Raw genomic sequence first — 17,779 nt, 5'->3', positions numbered from 1 at the left:
GCCTTATTAATAATATTATTATGAAACAGGATTTTTATAGCGTCAACATATTACGCACCGCTGTACATTAAATAGGGACATTGAGAGAAGGAAGGAATGTGCTTAAAATTTGCCATGTGCCACGTTCATCAGACAGGTCCCATGTTTAACCACAATTGGCCCCAATGCTACAAGCAGACAGATGTTTCCCTACTCATTGTTCTTTGGGAAACATCTGCCCATCAATGTTTAGCCTGCCTGTTGCATACATCTGATACCAGATTATTTGCAATTTGCATTTTCTATACGGTAAGACTCTCTGTTCTTCTTAAGCTTTGTTCAAGAAACAGAAGAACGAGCCCATGGAATTTAGTTGTCCTTTTATTTATCATTTCTGACACCATGTGCTATCTTTTTTTCTTACATCAGCAAAGTAGAAAATGGCTTCTTACTGGCAAATAATCAAAAAAAAAAAAAAAAGCTCCAGTCAATGTGCATTTAATCAGACACAGGACCTCTATCTTGAACCTCCCCATGTTTTTTCTGTGCAAAATAGGAAGAACAACTTCTGCTTAGCATTCCTTTGCCATCTGAAACACTAAATTAGTGACCTTCATAGGCGCCCATCTGAACAAGGTTTTACCACTTTGCTAATAAACTTTAATAAAGCCTGTAAATGTAGTTTAATACTTCATTGCAATACCTAGTTTCATCTGCAGGTGGCATCACAGACAAGATATGAAATTCCGGGGGGGAATTGCTACCAGCTGATTTTGGAAACAGCTATTGTATTATAGAATTGCTGGAAAATTCCATAATTTTCTCAATGTCTTGTCTGGTTTATTTATCCTAATCAAAGATAAGAAACAGTCCAGACTGACAGGTGAGAAGATGCAGTCCGCTTGTGTCTGGGCTTCCCAAACCTGTTCCAGAGATTTAATAATATGTTTATTATAGGAGGGACCGTGTTGATTTTAGACGTATGTGATTCCTATTGTATTCTACAAAGAGGAGTGCTTGGGTGCCGCTGGGTGATGTCATATCAAAAACAATAATCTCCTGAAAGTAAATAAATCTTAATTATACAAAACAGGAGCGGCTGAATTATTATTCTTGTTAGGACCAACTGTGTGTTTATGTTTGGATATTGCTAGTGTACAAAGTACACATGTCCCAAATATAAGTGGTTGGGAGGGAAATGCATGCTCCTTGCCGAGTGTGCAGAAGTCAGGCCTTGACTGGCTATGCAGCAACCCTGGCATGCTAATGCATATTAGCTACATGGCAGCCATGGCATTAGCTAAAGGTGGATATTGGCTATGTGTGCAGCTCTGGCATTTACCAGCAAAGTACATTAGATTGTAAGCTTATTTAGGCTTCCAGTGCTCTCACTGCTGAGAGAGGAAGAAGCAACATGTAAAGCTAACCGTATCTGCGCAGTGCAGCATGCTGATGGAGGGAGAGAGCAGAATTACACAGAGATGAGCTATTCACCCCTGCAGACCCGTTATGTTTTTTTTTTATCCTTGCATTTATAATTTTGCCTGAATCTCTGCCAAATTTTGCCATAGCATAGCACCTTGACAGTAAAATGGACCCTAAAAAATTCCCAGATAAAGGGGCCTATACAAATGTTTTGTTTATAACAAACAGTAATGCCCCATGTACTAGACTGTGACACCATAACATGGTATCAGCACCGCTGGCAAAACATAAACTAACAATATCAGACTGTGTTGACTGAAGCGAGTGAAATGTTTCATTGCTAGTTAATGTCAAGGGCAGGAAAATCCAGCTGTATTTGCTCTATGGAGCACATGTTGCTTCTTGCTGTCAGCTAATAATGACACCAGCACTGCTGGTCACCACATGTGTCTTTGTTGTGTGAGAAGCTTTGTAACAACCAAAAAAACAACAACTTTGGGCTGTGTTAACCAATCACATCCACAGTTTAAAACGTATGGCAGGGAAAGAAAAAGACTCAAAAAACATATGCAGTACATTCATGCAATGCTTGTATATTTACCTTTATTTTTTATCCCTGGAATGCAGAAAAATGCATGTTGATCTTCCAGAAATGTCCTGCTGTACGCTTATTACACAGATTTTGTCATCACCATACTGACATAACCAGCAACATGTCCAGAGCCACAATCAGTAATGTACTGACATAACCAGCAACATCCAGAGCCACAATCGGTAATGTACTGACATAACCAGCAATATGTCCAGAGCCACAATCAGTAATGTACTGACATAACAAGCAACATCTCCAGAGGCACAATCAGTTATGTACTGGCATATCCAGCAATATGTTCAGAAACACAATCACCACTGTATGGACATAACCAGCAACCTGTCCATAGACACAACTACTATTGTATTGATATAACCAGCAACGTGTTCATGGTCACAATCAGCCAGCCATGTTACTGATTTTCTTTCTCATAGCCTTTATGCTAATGCCTATCCTGGACTCATGTCCTTTCCTCTTTTATCAAACATGCTGGGGGTTGTGAGTAACTAGAGACATGGTGGACTTCTAGGTGGACCTGTGTAAGTATGTTGCAAATGTACAAGAATGTGTGCAGTGAAGGAACGGGAGGAAGGAGTACGAGGTGATAGGCTGGTAAAAGTGGCTAGCATAAACCTAAAGTGGCCTGTGAAGCTGCTTCCCCACGGCAATGGAATCCTAGGACATGGCCTAATGAGAAATCTGACCCTGTAAACTACTCAACTGCAGCTCTACAACATAAATGACTACATCCTGTAGTCTAAGATAAAGAGAGCTCTTAAGATAACATAGGAAGTATGCAGAGGACATTCCTTTCCAGTCCCATTGACTATACCAGATGTCATCATGCATTTTGTGTCCCCTTTTCATTATATTAGATTGTAACCTTTCGGGGAAGGGTCCTCTCATCCTCCTGTGTCCTTGTATCTGTCTGTCATTTACAACCTGTAATTAATGTACTACGCTGCGTAATATGTTGGTACTATATAAATACTGTTTATTAATATTAATAAAAATAATAAGGGCAACATATTTATTGATCTGTCACAAATGCATCCAGCTCCCAATATCCTTTTATGAAATGGCACCACATTGGCTGTTTGTGGGCTAAAATTGAAAGACATGGTGTCAGTTCTGTCCAGTTGTCCTTGGCTCCTGAATGCAGTCCATTCTACTAATCTCCAAAGCATAGGGGCTAATTGTAGTGTAGTTCCAGATAAGATCTGCAAGCATTCCTTGGGATAACACAAGAAGTGTGCAAAGGACGCAGATGAAATCTGTGTTTCTAACACAAGCAATAGGTATTTTTTTAATGTATGCTTGCGTATCGGTGTATGCCAATGGCATATAATATATTGCATATAATATTTCAATGGCTTGGGCCAGCCAAGGAGCCCTGGTAATTGCTGCATTGTAAGTTACGGGTAAGAAGACATGGGGGAAGCATGTGGTACACGGGTGTGTGACTGTGAAGAAACTGAGGGGTGTAACGGAAGAAGAGAAAACTACACAGAAGGGTGTGCCAGTGCTGTATGAACAAGCAGCCACAAAGTCTTTCCAAATGCAGAAAGTAGAGACAACTTTGTAAACCACAGCATGCATAGCAGAGGCAAAGCTACCTACTGCAGCCAGCCAGTGGTTACAGTTCTGGGTAATACTGCTGCTAATACTTTTCTTAAATGCCATCTCACCAACCTAAAAATAAAATAACAATTTCCTTTCTTTAGCTGTTTTTTTCTTCTGCGCCTGATAGGCACAGAAGAGCGACAGCCCCACCATTATGTATGGTGGATAGATGAGATGCAAAACATAGATAATGATCATTTAATTATTATTTTGAGCAGTGCAATCCTGGAGCAATTTGGAGTTAGTTTGTGATAAATAAAGTGCTTAAACAGGGATTATCGTGGGTGAAAAAAAATTATTTATATTAAAAAATGTTTATTTATATTAAATTATATTATCATTTATATTAAATTTATAATAAATCCAAATTACAATGTTGCCTATAAGATTGGCTCCACACCTTTGCGTTGTAGCAACATGCATTGGTACATTGTACAGAACACCGCATTCAGACCTTGGCATCTGCATGTGTTTCCGTAATAAATGCCATTCAAATAATTTATAAATTAATAAATAAATCTGTGAATGGTGCATTAGCAAAACAGTTAAAAAGAATATTCAAGGCCCATTTAAAGTAAATGCAATACATGTCAATGTGGTAAAATACACCAAAGTCACCGGAATTGACACGCACATTAGTGTAATGGGTCCTGTAAAACTTTGCTACCTTTTCCACTGCTTGATTCTGCCATTTTGACCCTTCAATTGGATAGGCATCCTATCACTTATATTGTGAAGGGAAGAAAGGGAAAGTTCAGTTTAGGAATATAATGCCCGGTTAAAGTCACACACTGTAACATTTAGTTGGCATGTTTTTGCTCTGTTTGCGGCACACATTCACTGTTTCAATAATCTTTTGCAATGGCACAACATTTATTTCCATACAGGACTGCATTAATTTTCATATTGATGGTGGGAGAGTTGGAGCACTGTGTAAAGTCTTCTCCATCAAATCCTAAAGATTTTCAATGAGGTTAAGGTCTGGACTCAATCCGTATGTGATCATAATAATCCTGGCATTGTTATTTTGGACTATGCCTGTGCTATCAGAGAAGAAAAATGTATTCATGGAAAATTCTGGTCATTCAGAATAGTCAGGTGTCGGCTAATCTCATTTTTGGGCACATAATGTTGCCCCCACAGGTATCCTAGATCAAAATGATGCCCATACAGGCCTCCCCGATAATAACACTGCCCCCACAGGTACCCCAGATCATAACACTACTCCCACAGGCACCCCAGATCATACCACTGCCCCCACAGGCACCCCAGAACAGACACCCCAGATCATAACACTGCTCCCACAGACACCCCAGATCATAACACTGCCCCCACAGGCACCCCAGATTACAACACTGCCCCCACAGGCACCCCAGATGATAATACTGCTCCCACAGGCACCCCAGATCATAACACTGCCCCAACAGACACCCCAGATCATAACACTGCCCCCACAGGCACCCCAGATCATAACACTGGCGCCACAGGTACCCAGACCATAACACTGCTCTCACAGACACCCCAGATCAAAACACTGCCCCCACAGGCACCCCAGACCATAACACTGCCCTTACCAGTAACCCAGATCATAACACTGCCCCCACAGACACTCCAGATTACAACACTGCCCCATAGGCAGCTCAGATCATAACACTGCCCCCATAGGCACCCCAGATCATAATACTGCCCCCACAGACAGGCCAGATTATAACACTGCCCTCACAGACTCCCCAGATCATAACACTGCCCCCACAGGTTCCCCTAGATCATAACACTGCCCCCACAGGCACCCTAGATCATAATAATGCTAACCCCCCCAGTCATCCCTAGATCATAAACCTTCCCCCCCCCACAAGACAACCCCCATAGGCACCCCAGATCCTAACACTGCCCCTATAGGCACCTATGATCATAATCCTGCCCCAACAGATACCCTGTATCATAACACTGACCCCACAGGCACCCCAAATCAAAGCCTTGACCCCCCAGGAAACCTGGATCATAGCAGTGACCCTACAAGCACCCCAGATCATAACACTGCCCCCAGAGCCTTGGGAATTTTTTCTCATACGTAGTGTATATCTTCCATTGCTCATATCACTAAACCTATTCTTGGTATGGAAATGGTGGAAAGTAAACTCTGCCTATGTAAAGTTTTGATTATATTGACTCGACCAGACTTGTTATGTATTTGTTTATTTGTATATATATTTGTTTATATATTTGCTGAAAAATTTGAATCTTATGCAATAGTATCACAAGGTTTAATATCACCTGGGGGGACCACTTTATTTTGCCATGTGTGCTATTACAGCCCAATGAATTAAGAGCTTTGTGTGATTGCTGTTTAGAATTCAACAGTATAACCAACAACAGTCTCCCTTTTATATATTCAAAGTGAAAACTGAACCAGGCATCCTTGACATTTCCTCCTTAATAACAAAATCTTCCAAACACAACCCATTTCATACAATATAACACATTTGTTTGTATTAATCAGCTCATCATGAGTGATAAAACAATGTTATACTGTAACAACAAATGTCTCCTAATTTTTCTCTTTTGATCTCCTAAATATAACATTGAAAGTATTTTGTAAAATCTGCTAAATACAAAATTAAAGACTATGGCAGAAAGTTATGGCTGTCCGGTGCACACTTCTTGGGTTACCTTAAAGAGACTTCTTAGCCCACCTGGTGCTTTTTTTCTGACAACAGAACAATAAGACCTTACGTTGTGGATGAGGACAGTAGGAAAAATGACGTAGTTTAGTAAAAGACAACTTGGCAGCACTGACACCATTCAGACCACAAAAATGCTGCTTATAGACAACCTGCAACAACAAGTGAGGAGTTGAGTACTTTACTTTACTGGTGGGTCAAAATGTATTTTGTCTACCTAAAGGGCCTGATTTATGAAAGCTCCCCAAGGTTGGAGAGAATACACTTTCAGAAGTGAAGCTGTTTAAACCAGAAAACATGGAATGGATTTTTAAAAAACATTTGCTGTTTGCTAGCAAACGTTTGGAATCCTGGATCAGATACATTCAAGGTTTGCTGGATCACCCAGCTTTACTGATGAAAGTGTATTCTCTCCAGCATTGGAGAGCTTTCATAAATCAGGGCCAAAGGGTCTATAAAGAGGAATTTAATTTCTGTTTGCAGGCAGGCTATTATTGCAGAAATGGATAGGCAATGTCCTTTCTGCAGTATTCTCTCCTACCTGCCTATTTCACTCCGGGGTTTTGGCAAAAAGCTGAGCCGTGCATGCTGTTGGCTAGGGTACCTAGCAATCCTGGCTTCCCCTGTGCATCCTGGGAATAAATAAACTGTCATACTGTCATACTGGTCCTGCCAATCAAGATGGTTCAAGATAGTCAACCTGTCTATCCAGCCTCAGTTACCACTGACACCAATGATGTTTTTGGCTAGTTGTAGGGGTGACATTCTTCCCTTTGGCCAACATTGTAGGAGACATTCTTCCCATGACCACCAATTAATATACTGATAGCTGTAGATATAGTAATTCTAGCAGGGATTCCCTTGAGACCTGAAGGATATTTCAAATGTTCTACAAGAAAAGGTTGAGAAAGACAGCCAAATCGATTCAAAGTACTGCAATGCTTTTGGCTAGTAAAAAGCTACCAAACAAAAAATAAATCGCACCCTTAATTTACTATATCAGGCCTAGACGTGAGGGGGTATATGCCAGTAAGTGGGGCAAGAGATCAGGCCAGAGGCCTAGGGAAGCTGGAGGGCACACATTTCATATAGGCTTCAATGGAGTGACCCCAGATCACCCATAACACATTGTATTCCAGTATTTTTTCAGGACCTGCAATGCCCGGAGTACATTATAAAGTTACAAAAGGGGAATTAGCACAGTACAACACTGACGGCCACTAATGAGATGGCATATTTTATATAAACAAAGCACTCACTGACTGAACCATAGCAAGGGGAAGCAAAATAATGCATTGTAGCAAATGTGCTTTTTAAGGTTTAAAGTTCAAATTGTTCAAAATTGATCCTATACCACCCAACTGTCCCAGATTTGGAGGGGCTGTTCCTCTTTCTTCCATTAGTTGCCCCTCTTTTGGGCAGACATATACACCTCTATAAAATTGTGATATTTGACTATTACGAAGGCCTCTATTTATAAAACCGGGAATCTGACATTCTCTTAAAGCGGAACTAAACTAAAAACAAAAAAATACACTTACCTTTAAACTTGCAGATTCCTCCATGGCGCTGGTCCTTCCTGTGATCTGGTCTTGGGATTCCTCTTTGTGCCAGGTGCCGCCATCTTTGTTCTTCTCTACGTCACCTGATCTTGCACTCCGCAGGTGTGAGATCGACATCTCATTCCCCTAATAGAAAAAATGCCCTTTCTGCGCATGTCTGAGATCTTGGGCATCCTGAGGCTCTGGGCCGAGGCAATCAAGACTGAAAGGGGAGGTGCTGCTAATTGCTATTTAAAAAAAAGGGTGTTGCACTTAAAAATTTAATAAAAAGAACATAATTTTCCCTTTACAAATAAGGGTTGTCTACTCTTTTATGTAAAGTGAAAATGTTGAGTGGGAATGAATTAATGCCATTGAAACACATGGATCTGGAAGGGAGTGTTTGAGATAATGGGCCTGATTTATTAAAGCTCTCTAAGGCTGGAGAGGATACACTTTCATCAGTGAAGCTGGGTGATCCAGCAAACCTGGAATGGTTTTCTTAACAGTCTTAACAGTCATTTCCTATTTGTTAGAAAATGTTTTCAATCCTGGACCAGATCCATTTCAGGTTTGCTGGATCACCCAGCCTTGGAGAGTTTAAATAAATTAGGCCCAATGTCTGATTCCCTGTTTTTAAATAGAGCTCTTCGTGGTATTTTGCCTTTTGCTTTTACTAAACCTTGATTCAGCTTCTTATAATTACAAGTATTAATATAAAGAAAACCTAGTTGTAAAAATAAACTTTATCCAATAATCATTTGTTTAAAAATTTGTTTTATGGTCCAAAAAATGAGGCCTAGCAGGGCTATGTCATATGAGCTAAAAAGGGGTCCTCTTTCCTATCTACAAAATTTGGCTGTATGTAAATTGCAAAAAATAAAAACTCATTCCTTTTATTAGTAAAAAGTACCTGACTGTGTTGTCCTTTGCAACATGGAACTGCTTAAGGCTTTATGTTGTCTGGTACAAACATTTGTGATGTGTCTCAGGTACAAATCTGGGGCTCTGTTTATAAAACTGGGAATCTACTATTCCCTCAAATATTCCCTGGCGGGAAACAACTTCAATTGAAGCACATGGACCTAGGAGATTCCAATTAGGGAATGTCTGATTCCCTATTTTACAAATAGAGCCCAATGTGCCTGTACATCTGTCCTTGTCTTTGTTCAGTGTTCTGTCCCCAGATCAATAAACAACTGTCGGGTATGATCACCACTGTTTCTGAATAGGGAAATCTAAGCTTGAAAAAAATGCTGATCACAGTTGTGTTTAGTTTAGAAAGTGATTTAAGGCTTGTTTAGACTGGTGCCAGGGACATCGGTTCCCATGCGGCTCCTGGCGTTTGCCAGCTTTGCAGCTGTCCACACTACTGCACGGGTCCTTATAGGACCAATGTTCTGTACTGAACCACTCATTATCCCCTATGTAGTATCTTTCCTGTTGCTTCCGTTTAGTGATGTGAATAAGTGGCACCACCAATCCAAACTAGCCCTTAAACAGTAACGAATGATGGGCAAGCCAAAAAATAAGTAGAGGGTATTAGGCCTTTTACAACCCACACAGTTATCTGCTCCCAAGCACATGGCAAACTGCCCCACATGTCGATGCTTTTGCATGAATTGCCCATACAACCACATACAAACGCTTGCACAAAGTGCTTCCCAACTGCTCCCAGAATGGGAGCAGATGAGACCATGGTTGAGCATGCAGTACAAAACTGTGTTTTACTCCTTTAAGCCTTAAAGGGCCCCTAATCTGACTCATCTTAATGTTCCTGACAATCTGTGGTATAAAAGAATGTTCTCTCAGTTTGTTATGTCTATATTTGGTTACATTTATCCTGTGTGACATGTCAGATGTAATGACTGTCTACATACATCATGTTCCAAACATCTCCTCTGGGGGTAAAGGTCTTCAGCAGCACTACCTTAGATCCAACAGTTGTACAAAAAACAAAGTTTTTTTGTCCAAATTCTTTTCTTTGCCCGAGGCATCTGCTAGATATTTTTAGTTGATATGCTTAATGTGAGTGTTGGCGGATGAAGAGGAATAGTGCGTACCAAGCTGACACTGAGTACAGGCGTGTGTAACTAAATCCTTCAAACTACTTCCATTTTAAGGAAATTTTCAGCTGAAACAAATTCCGACCTCCTGTAAGACATTAGTAAGCTTTGCGGTCAGCCGGCTGTATGCAGCATTCCCAGTCACATGACTCATCACCATCAATGTGCATAGTAGGGCTTCTTCAGGACAAAGCTGTCTACTGCTGTGTTCATACAAGGGGCACCCCCGGGCCAAATGAGGTTTATTACCAGTGAAAGCAACATCACTTTGATGTTTTTGAAGCCCTAGGTAGAATATTACAAATCCACCAAGGCTCCAAACTGCTCCATTAGCTATTATTATGAAACTTATTTGATGCATTAATATTGTTAAGTTATAAATTTACTTTTAGTGGTAAAGTGAATTTTTCTTCTAGCTAAATCTGGTGCAGGGAGTTCCAGTTCTTTGCATGCCAACAGCTTCAACCCGGGGGGAGGTGGGGCCCAGGGCAACTGCCCAGTTTGCCTAACCCTAAAACCAGCCTTGTTCCTGTAAAGGAATGTGGTCTTCCCCATGTGACCACCTGGCTGGTATTTTACCAACTCAGCAATTTTTGGAAAATTAATAAAGTTGCATTAAGGAATGGTGACAGCCCTAGGTGTAGAAGGGTAGAACAAAAGAGACTGTGATCTAATTAGTAAAAGTTTGTTCCAACCTAGGGACTGATAAGCATGAACATCAGTCAGCTTGTCTGATCTCACTGTATAGGCCTGATTTATTACATTTCTCTAAGACTGGAGAAGATAGACTATCTAGAGAGAACATAAGTGATCCAGCAAACCTGGAATGGATTTGGTCCAGGATTGAAAACATTTCCCTAACAAGAGCAAATGATCCATTTCAGATTTCCTGTATCATTCATGGTAGTTAATCTTCTCCAACCTTTGAGCATTTTAATGAATCAGGCTCATTGTGTTGCAGTGCTGCATGTATTTATTTGAACTTCCCTATTTATTATAATAAACGGGCAGCAATGCAGCCTCCTAACTTGTACCTTAAAAAACAAAGCTGGGTCCTGAATTCGAATCTCGGCCAGGACACTATCTGCATGGAGTTTGCAGGTTCTCCCTGTGTTTGCATGGGTTTCCTTCGAGTACTCCAGTTTCCTCCCACATCCCCCCAAAAAATTGGCTTTTAGAAGGTTAACTGACTTGGTCAGGGACATTAGATTGTGAGCCCTTTGAGGGACAGCTAGTGACATGACTATGGGCTTTGTACAGCGCTGCATAACATGTTGGCGCTATATAAATACTGTGTAATAATAATAATAATAATAAAAGCATTTATACATCTTTACTGCACATCCAATTGTGTGACTCTAGGCAGAAGGAGGCAGAGAAGTGATAATTTGCTGTCAGCTATATATTGTTGCAGTCAGTTTTTTAAATTTGTATTTCTAACTTTTTAATAGTTTCTATAGATTCTAATCTAGCAGACAAACCTCTTCACGGTGTATGTATTGCCCTGCAGCAAAAATCCTTTACATTCACGCCCTTTAAACACATCTTGTGAAAACATTCTATGTAAATAGAAGAATTGCAGAAGAGATCAGTTTAGAGCAGATTATGTGTAAACTTTATATAACAAAATATTTATCTATGTAATGTTCAATATATTCAGCTGACTGTACAACGTACATCCAGTGCAGATCAATGCGGTGGGTTATTGCATGTGTGGTATTAGGCGTTATGTTGCATGTTAATATTCATTCATTAGCCAGATGGCTTCCAATGCAAAAAATGATTTCAGCAATGGCAGCTTCATGGGGCCCTGTCACAGTCCCAGTTTTTCTACCATGTAGTTGCCAGACACAAGAAACTTCTGCTGCGCACCCAGGGGCCACAAACCATATTTTAGGTAACCACTTGTGGACACAACTGTAAAGTTTCAAACAGCAGCCAAAAGGGATTTATTGCTTTTTGGGAACTGCGTGATCTGGGTTTCCATCCACTCCCATTCACTTGAATAGAAGTTGAGCCCACAGAAGAAAAAATCATGGACAGTAGCAATGAATGAGCACCGTACAGACAATTATAGCTAGTCCCCGGGTTATATACAAGATAGGGACTGTAGGTTTGTTCTTAAGTTGAATTTGTATGTAAGTCGGAACAAGTAAATTATTTTAATACGTGCAATTAGGACAGATGTTTGTCTCAACATATTATTAGGCAGCGTTGTGTCAGTTACTGTATAAAATCCTCAAACAAAGCAAAAAAAAATTTTATGGAGCCTAGACATTCAATAACTTCTGGAGCAAGCTGTGCTTTGATATGCAAAAAGAAACAACTGCAGAGTTTGTCTTGGTCAATTAAAGAGTTACAAGAGGCTCAGAAAGAGCTCACCCCCCTAAGATCACCCACAACCTCAGCTGTGTTTAGCAAAAGATTTCTTCTGCAAGTCATGCAAACTGCCCCCTCTCCCCTTCAAGCCTCCGTCCTGCACACTAGCAAGCATGGAAGCCCCTTTGGTATCTAGAAGTCATCCATATGTCCGATGTCCTTAACCCAGGGAGTATTATTATTCGTTCCATGATGAGGAGAAGCAAGAGGCGTCCTGCTGCATCTTTCTTAGTAGCAATCAATAAGGATTGATCAATAAGTGACATTGGGGTGCAGCTGTACAGATCACAAACATTAGCGATTTTGGTGATTCTAGTGCTTGTACACAGTTTGGTCTGTTCACTGAGCAGAGTGGCTCGGTGCAGGTATGACTGGTGTACAGGTGAGCCTGGCTGTTCATTAGATTTCCCCCACCCCAAACCCAGGCGCTGAACACTTCTCATCATCTAGGACATGTGTGCACAATAGGTCGCGGTGAGAACGAGGAGTTGTCCTGAGCTTCCTCCCTGAATTGGCTTCAGACTCTGACTCAGAGTGAATGTCTTTGTATCATCTGTACAGTTACACTCGCTTTAGTCACGTCCTGTGATCATGTAAAGCTATGTACACAAGATTATCATTCATCAATCCGCCTGAGATGAGCACCAATATTCATAACATGTATGACCGATCAGGAACAACCACTGTGCACTGCTTAGGAGGAGAGCACAGCGGGGTGCTGCTTACTCCCCACCCCATAGAACAGAATGGCACTGTGTGTACAATGCTCATTCATTCATCTGTCACTGCAAACAATTGCTAAAGATCATTTCCAGCGACATTCCTGATGAAATGAAATCTGTTGGCTGTGTGTATGGCTGACATATATAGATAATAGATAAATACAACAGCCGAGCAACAAACATTTCCAAAAGGAAAGCAAAGCGTCAGCCTCCATGCTTCTCTCAGTAATCTCTCCAATCCGTCATCCTTACTTGATTAGACTACTCCTGTCATTGCTGACCTCCCCTTCGGAATGCTAATGGAACAAGCATGCAGCAAGTGAAAGTCAATCAACTTTCCCAATCTCCCAATCAACTTGTTTCAAGTCAGAGATCCAAAAATTGAAGTCAGAGGATCTGTATGAATGGCAGAATGACATTTCCAGGAATGTCTGCATAGATATCAAGCCAGATCAAGTCAAGTGGGGTGGAGAGCATTACATAGAGGGTGTTAGTCCTATGTTGGCCCTCGAATTGACCTGGATTTTCCATGTTGGCCCTTCATTGACCCTGTGTTGTCTCTACGTTGTCCCTGTGTTGACTCTACATTGGTCCTGTGTACCCCCAATGTTGCCCCTTCATTGGCCCTATGTAGTCCCTGCATTGGCCATATGTTGGCCCTTTGTATTCCCTATGATGTCCCTGTTTAGGACATAAGTTTGCCCTTCATTGGCCCTGTGTAGTCCCTATGTTGTCCCTGTGTTGGCCCTTCATTGGCCCTGTGTAGTCCATATGATGGCCCTGTGTTGGCCCTTCTTTGGCCGTGTGTAGTCCCTATAATGTCCTTGTTTTGGACATAAGTTGGCCCTTCATTGGCCCTGTGTAGTCCCTATGTTGTCACTGTGTTGGCCCTTCATTGGCCCTGTGTAGTCCCTATGATGTCCCCATGTTGGCCCTTCTTTGGCTGTGTGTAGTCCCTATGATGTCCTTGTATTGGACATAAGTTGGCCCTTCATTGACCCTGTGTAGTCTCTGTGTTGGCTCTTCATTGGCCCTGTGTAGTCCCTATGTTGCCCCGGTGTAGTCCCTATGTTGGCCCTTCTTTGGCCACATGTAGTCCCTATGATGTCCCTGTGTTGGTCCTTTATTGGCCCTGTGTATTTTCTGACCATTCAATAAAATGAAAACTCGGCATGGCTGAGCGTTGATGGATATGCTTTGCAGAGCAGAGAAAGCTGGTTGGGTATCTGCCCCCCCCCCCCAATTGACCAATGGCTGATGACCTGCTGACAACATAACATACCTGCATGTAGAGTGACAACACTGCACAACAAATTGTTGAGTGTTGTCAGCATTCCAGAAGTGTCAGAGCTCCCCACCACTGACCCCTATGTGCCTTGGCGAGGGGTATGAGGAACTAAGCCTCCTCAGCTGGAATGTAAAATCTGCCATGGCACAATAAAAGTCCACTTTTTATTGCTTTTGTGTCATGGGTACAAAGGGGTTGTGTGTATGGGAGTCACAAAGGCGCAAAGCAACTTGTTCCTCTCTTATCCTGAGAGCCTGGGGCTCCAAGGTCATGCAACTTAGGAACCTCTGTTTTTTCAGAGAGGCCATTTTAAATAAGTAGTAGTGAGTAAGTAGTGAGAGTTTGAAAGAAGAACTAAACTCAAAAGTAATGCACTTACCTTAAATCCTGCAGGGCAGTCCAATCGTTCTGGGGGTGTCCTGCATCAGGTCCCGCGTCGTCCCAGAGTAGGCGCTTCGGGCGCCGCCATCTTCATCTTCTCTTCCCGGTTTTTCATCCGACACAGGCACGAGATTGGGCGACGTAGGATGAAAAATAATGCGCATGCCAAGCATCTCAAGCATGCGCAGAAGGAGCCTTTTAGCGCAAAGAGAACAATTTGCCGATCGCATGCATGTGAGATCGGACATTTTTCTCTTTGTGCGAAAAGGCTCCTTATGCGCATGCTTAAGATGCTGGGACATGCGCAGAAGGAGCGCCCGAAAACCTCCCGGATGCCTGGCGTAGGTTCTGAGCTCCCATGCTTTAGGGACCCTTTTCTTTTTTTTTAAAAAAAAATTATTTTTACCTAACATAAAAGGGTTCTCTACTGTTTTAAGTAAAGTGAAAATTCTGAGTTTAGTTACACTTTAAGAGGAACACAACTTATATAAGTGATAAGGGTGACACTGCTCTGTATATGTGACACATGGTTTATGGATTATTTCTGACACCGTTCTGTATATAAGGAGTGATGAGAGGTGACATGGTTATGTATATAAGTTGTGATGTCGGCTGCATATACCGTGGCGGTGCTGAGTCGCTCTCTGATTAATCTCTGTGTGTTTCTCTTTAAGATAACTCCCGCCCCCTGTCTTCTCTTGGATACGCCCCCCCATCTGAAGCTATAAAATGAGCAGCGCCCACCCGAGGCTCACCCAGAGCGGAGCGGCGGCCGGAGCAGTGCCCGGGGCGGAGGCAGCAGAGATGCCGGCCACGGAGAAGGATTTGGCGGAGGATGCGCCATGGAAGAAGATCCAGCAAAATACATTCACCCGATGGTGTAACGAGCACCTGAAATGCGTCAACAAGCGAATCGCCAACCTGCAGGTGGATCTGGGCGATGGCTTGCGACTTATCGCCCTGCTAGAGGTGCTGAGCCAGAAGAAGATGTATCGCAAGTACAATCACAGACCAACCTTCCGCCAGATGCAGCTGGAGAACGTGTCCGTGGCCCTGGAGTTCCTGGACCGGGAGAACATCAAGCTGGTGTCCATAGGTAAGGCCCATACACACATCGACCGATCCCTGACATCAGATCGTACAACATTGTACCCCGAGCTCCAATCACTCTCCAATACAATCTCATACATTCAACATTAATCTGCTGCAAGATCACATCTATAATACATTTTATTTATTTATTATTAATATTAATATTATTATACTTTTTATATGCAATATTTATTGCATTTTATTTATTATTATTTATATACATTGTTTATTGCATTCCATTTATTATTATTATTACACAATATTTAAATGCATTATTACATTTTATTTAATAATATTTATATACATTGTTTTTTGCATTTTAATTATTAATTATTATTATTATTATTATTATTATTATTCTATTTATATACAATTATTTATTGCATTATTATTATTATACTATATACATTATTACATTTTATTATTATTATTATTATTATTATTATTGCACAGTATTTATATACGTCATTCATTACATTATAAACTTTATAAAAAATATGAATATAACTGGATTTGATTGCTCGATGTGTTTATGGCAATCTGTATTTGATGCTTTTCTTAAGGTAAATTGTTCTTAATGGTAAATTAATAAAATGTGTATTAATAAAAATGAATATTTAATCACAGATGGTAGGTGAAATGTCAGTGCTGATTAATTCTAAGTTCTAGAACAAAAATTGATTGGGTAAGGAAGTTTATGATTGCAGATCAGTTATTGATCAAGCAGATTGAATGTCCCGATATAGCCATCGGTTGTAGGTTTGATCAAATTGATTGGCAATAGAGAGAAAATTGCATCATGTGTGGCTGGTTGAACACGGGCCAGTCAATCCTTGCTGCACCCAATGAGCACCGTTTCTATGTGATGGGTTTCTGTTATTCTGTCCATACCCATTCTTTCCTTGACGATTTTCATTCAACAGAGGAATGAATAAAAATCGTTGGTCGAAAATTGGTCCCAGATAGAGATTATATTTAGTTTTGGAAGAAAAGGTTGCTTGGGGTCTGGGTAGGCATCCACTGATACCGATTGTAAATCAGTCCAATCGTCTGATCAGGTTCCAATCTGCCCAACCACCAATCAGAAAATGCACTTTTTTAAAATCGTTTTTTGGTTGGCTCAAAACATTACATCATTTATGGATAGCTTGGGCTCTGGGGATTTCTGATCTTGTTGTAGTCCATAGTGGAGTAGTAAGTGATTGTATGGTTCTGGCAGATTCAGCAGTCCCTTTATTGGGGATCTGATCTCTTTTCCAAATGTACCCAATGTGGGGGCGCCATACATTAGCCAATGGGGCATGCCGTCTGTGCCATATCTTTCCATTCATGATGGCATTGTGTAAGGCAGCGTTGGTCAACCGCATGGTTAGTCACTACCGTTCTCCCGTTGGAGCTGGTTGGGGGCGTCCACTAGCGGATTGGCGGTCTGTAGAAAACGATTTGAGCGGCACATGGCCCTAAGGCTGCAGTCCAAGCGCACCGCCTAAACTTTAGCTAGCCACGCCCGTTTGTCTTAGTGATGGCCAGAAGCGGTTGTTGATTGGCTATCAGTGGGCAAATCACTGCTCTTCTGCTCCTAAGCACCGCCCATATGGAGCCAGCTTTTGATCAAAGTCTTCATGCAGAATTATAACTTCTAGCATGCTTCCCCCTGGTCACATGCTAGGCCTCCTGACCACGCCTTCTCCTTGTCCTCATCCAAATCTTTTGTTCCCAATATTCCTCCCATTCCTCGTTTTTCCCTCAGAAGAGCCTTGCAATGGTTAATGGGCCAACAACTTTGCCCCAAATTCTTTCCAGGGTAAGTTTTGCATTTCTTGGACTTTTTCCAAAGGAATCTGGGATTTGCCTTGCAAGGTATAGATCTTATCTTTCCAAGGTGTTCCCTGGAATCCTGGGAATTCCTTTGGAATTGCAGTGCCCCCCCTCCTCCTCAGGGTGGTGTGGGGGTCATAACCTCTGGTGATCCCAGGAGACCTGTGGAATGTGGTTGCTATGGAATTTCCT

At 41.5% G+C, this 17,779-nt stretch overlaps 1 protein-coding gene across 4 annotated transcripts in view; it reads left to right on the top strand.

Annotated features, from left to right (window-relative positions):
- The window catches only part of FLNA (filamin A), a 100,676-nt gene that overhangs the window by 21,642 nt on the left and 61,255 nt on the right, over window positions 1-17,779 (top strand). For all 4 annotated transcript variants that reach the window (XM_072429703.1, XM_072429701.1, XM_072429702.1 and 1 more), the window contains exon 2: window positions 15,352-15,773. In XM_072429703.1, the coding sequence (XP_072285804.1) occupies window positions 15,407-15,773 (367 nt within the window). In that variant the 5' untranslated portion in view covers window positions 15,352-15,406. The remainder of the gene's footprint in view (window positions 1-15,351; window positions 15,774-17,779) is intronic.

This window comes from Pyxicephalus adspersus, chromosome Z (assembly GCF_032062135.1).
Source record: "Pyxicephalus adspersus chromosome Z, UCB_Pads_2.0, whole genome shotgun sequence".
In the NCBI taxonomy this organism is placed as follows: domain Eukaryota; kingdom Metazoa; phylum Chordata; class Amphibia; order Anura; family Pyxicephalidae; genus Pyxicephalus; species Pyxicephalus adspersus.
The sequence above is the reverse complement of the archived record's forward strand: the minus strand, read 5'-3'. Positions and strand labels throughout refer to the sequence as shown.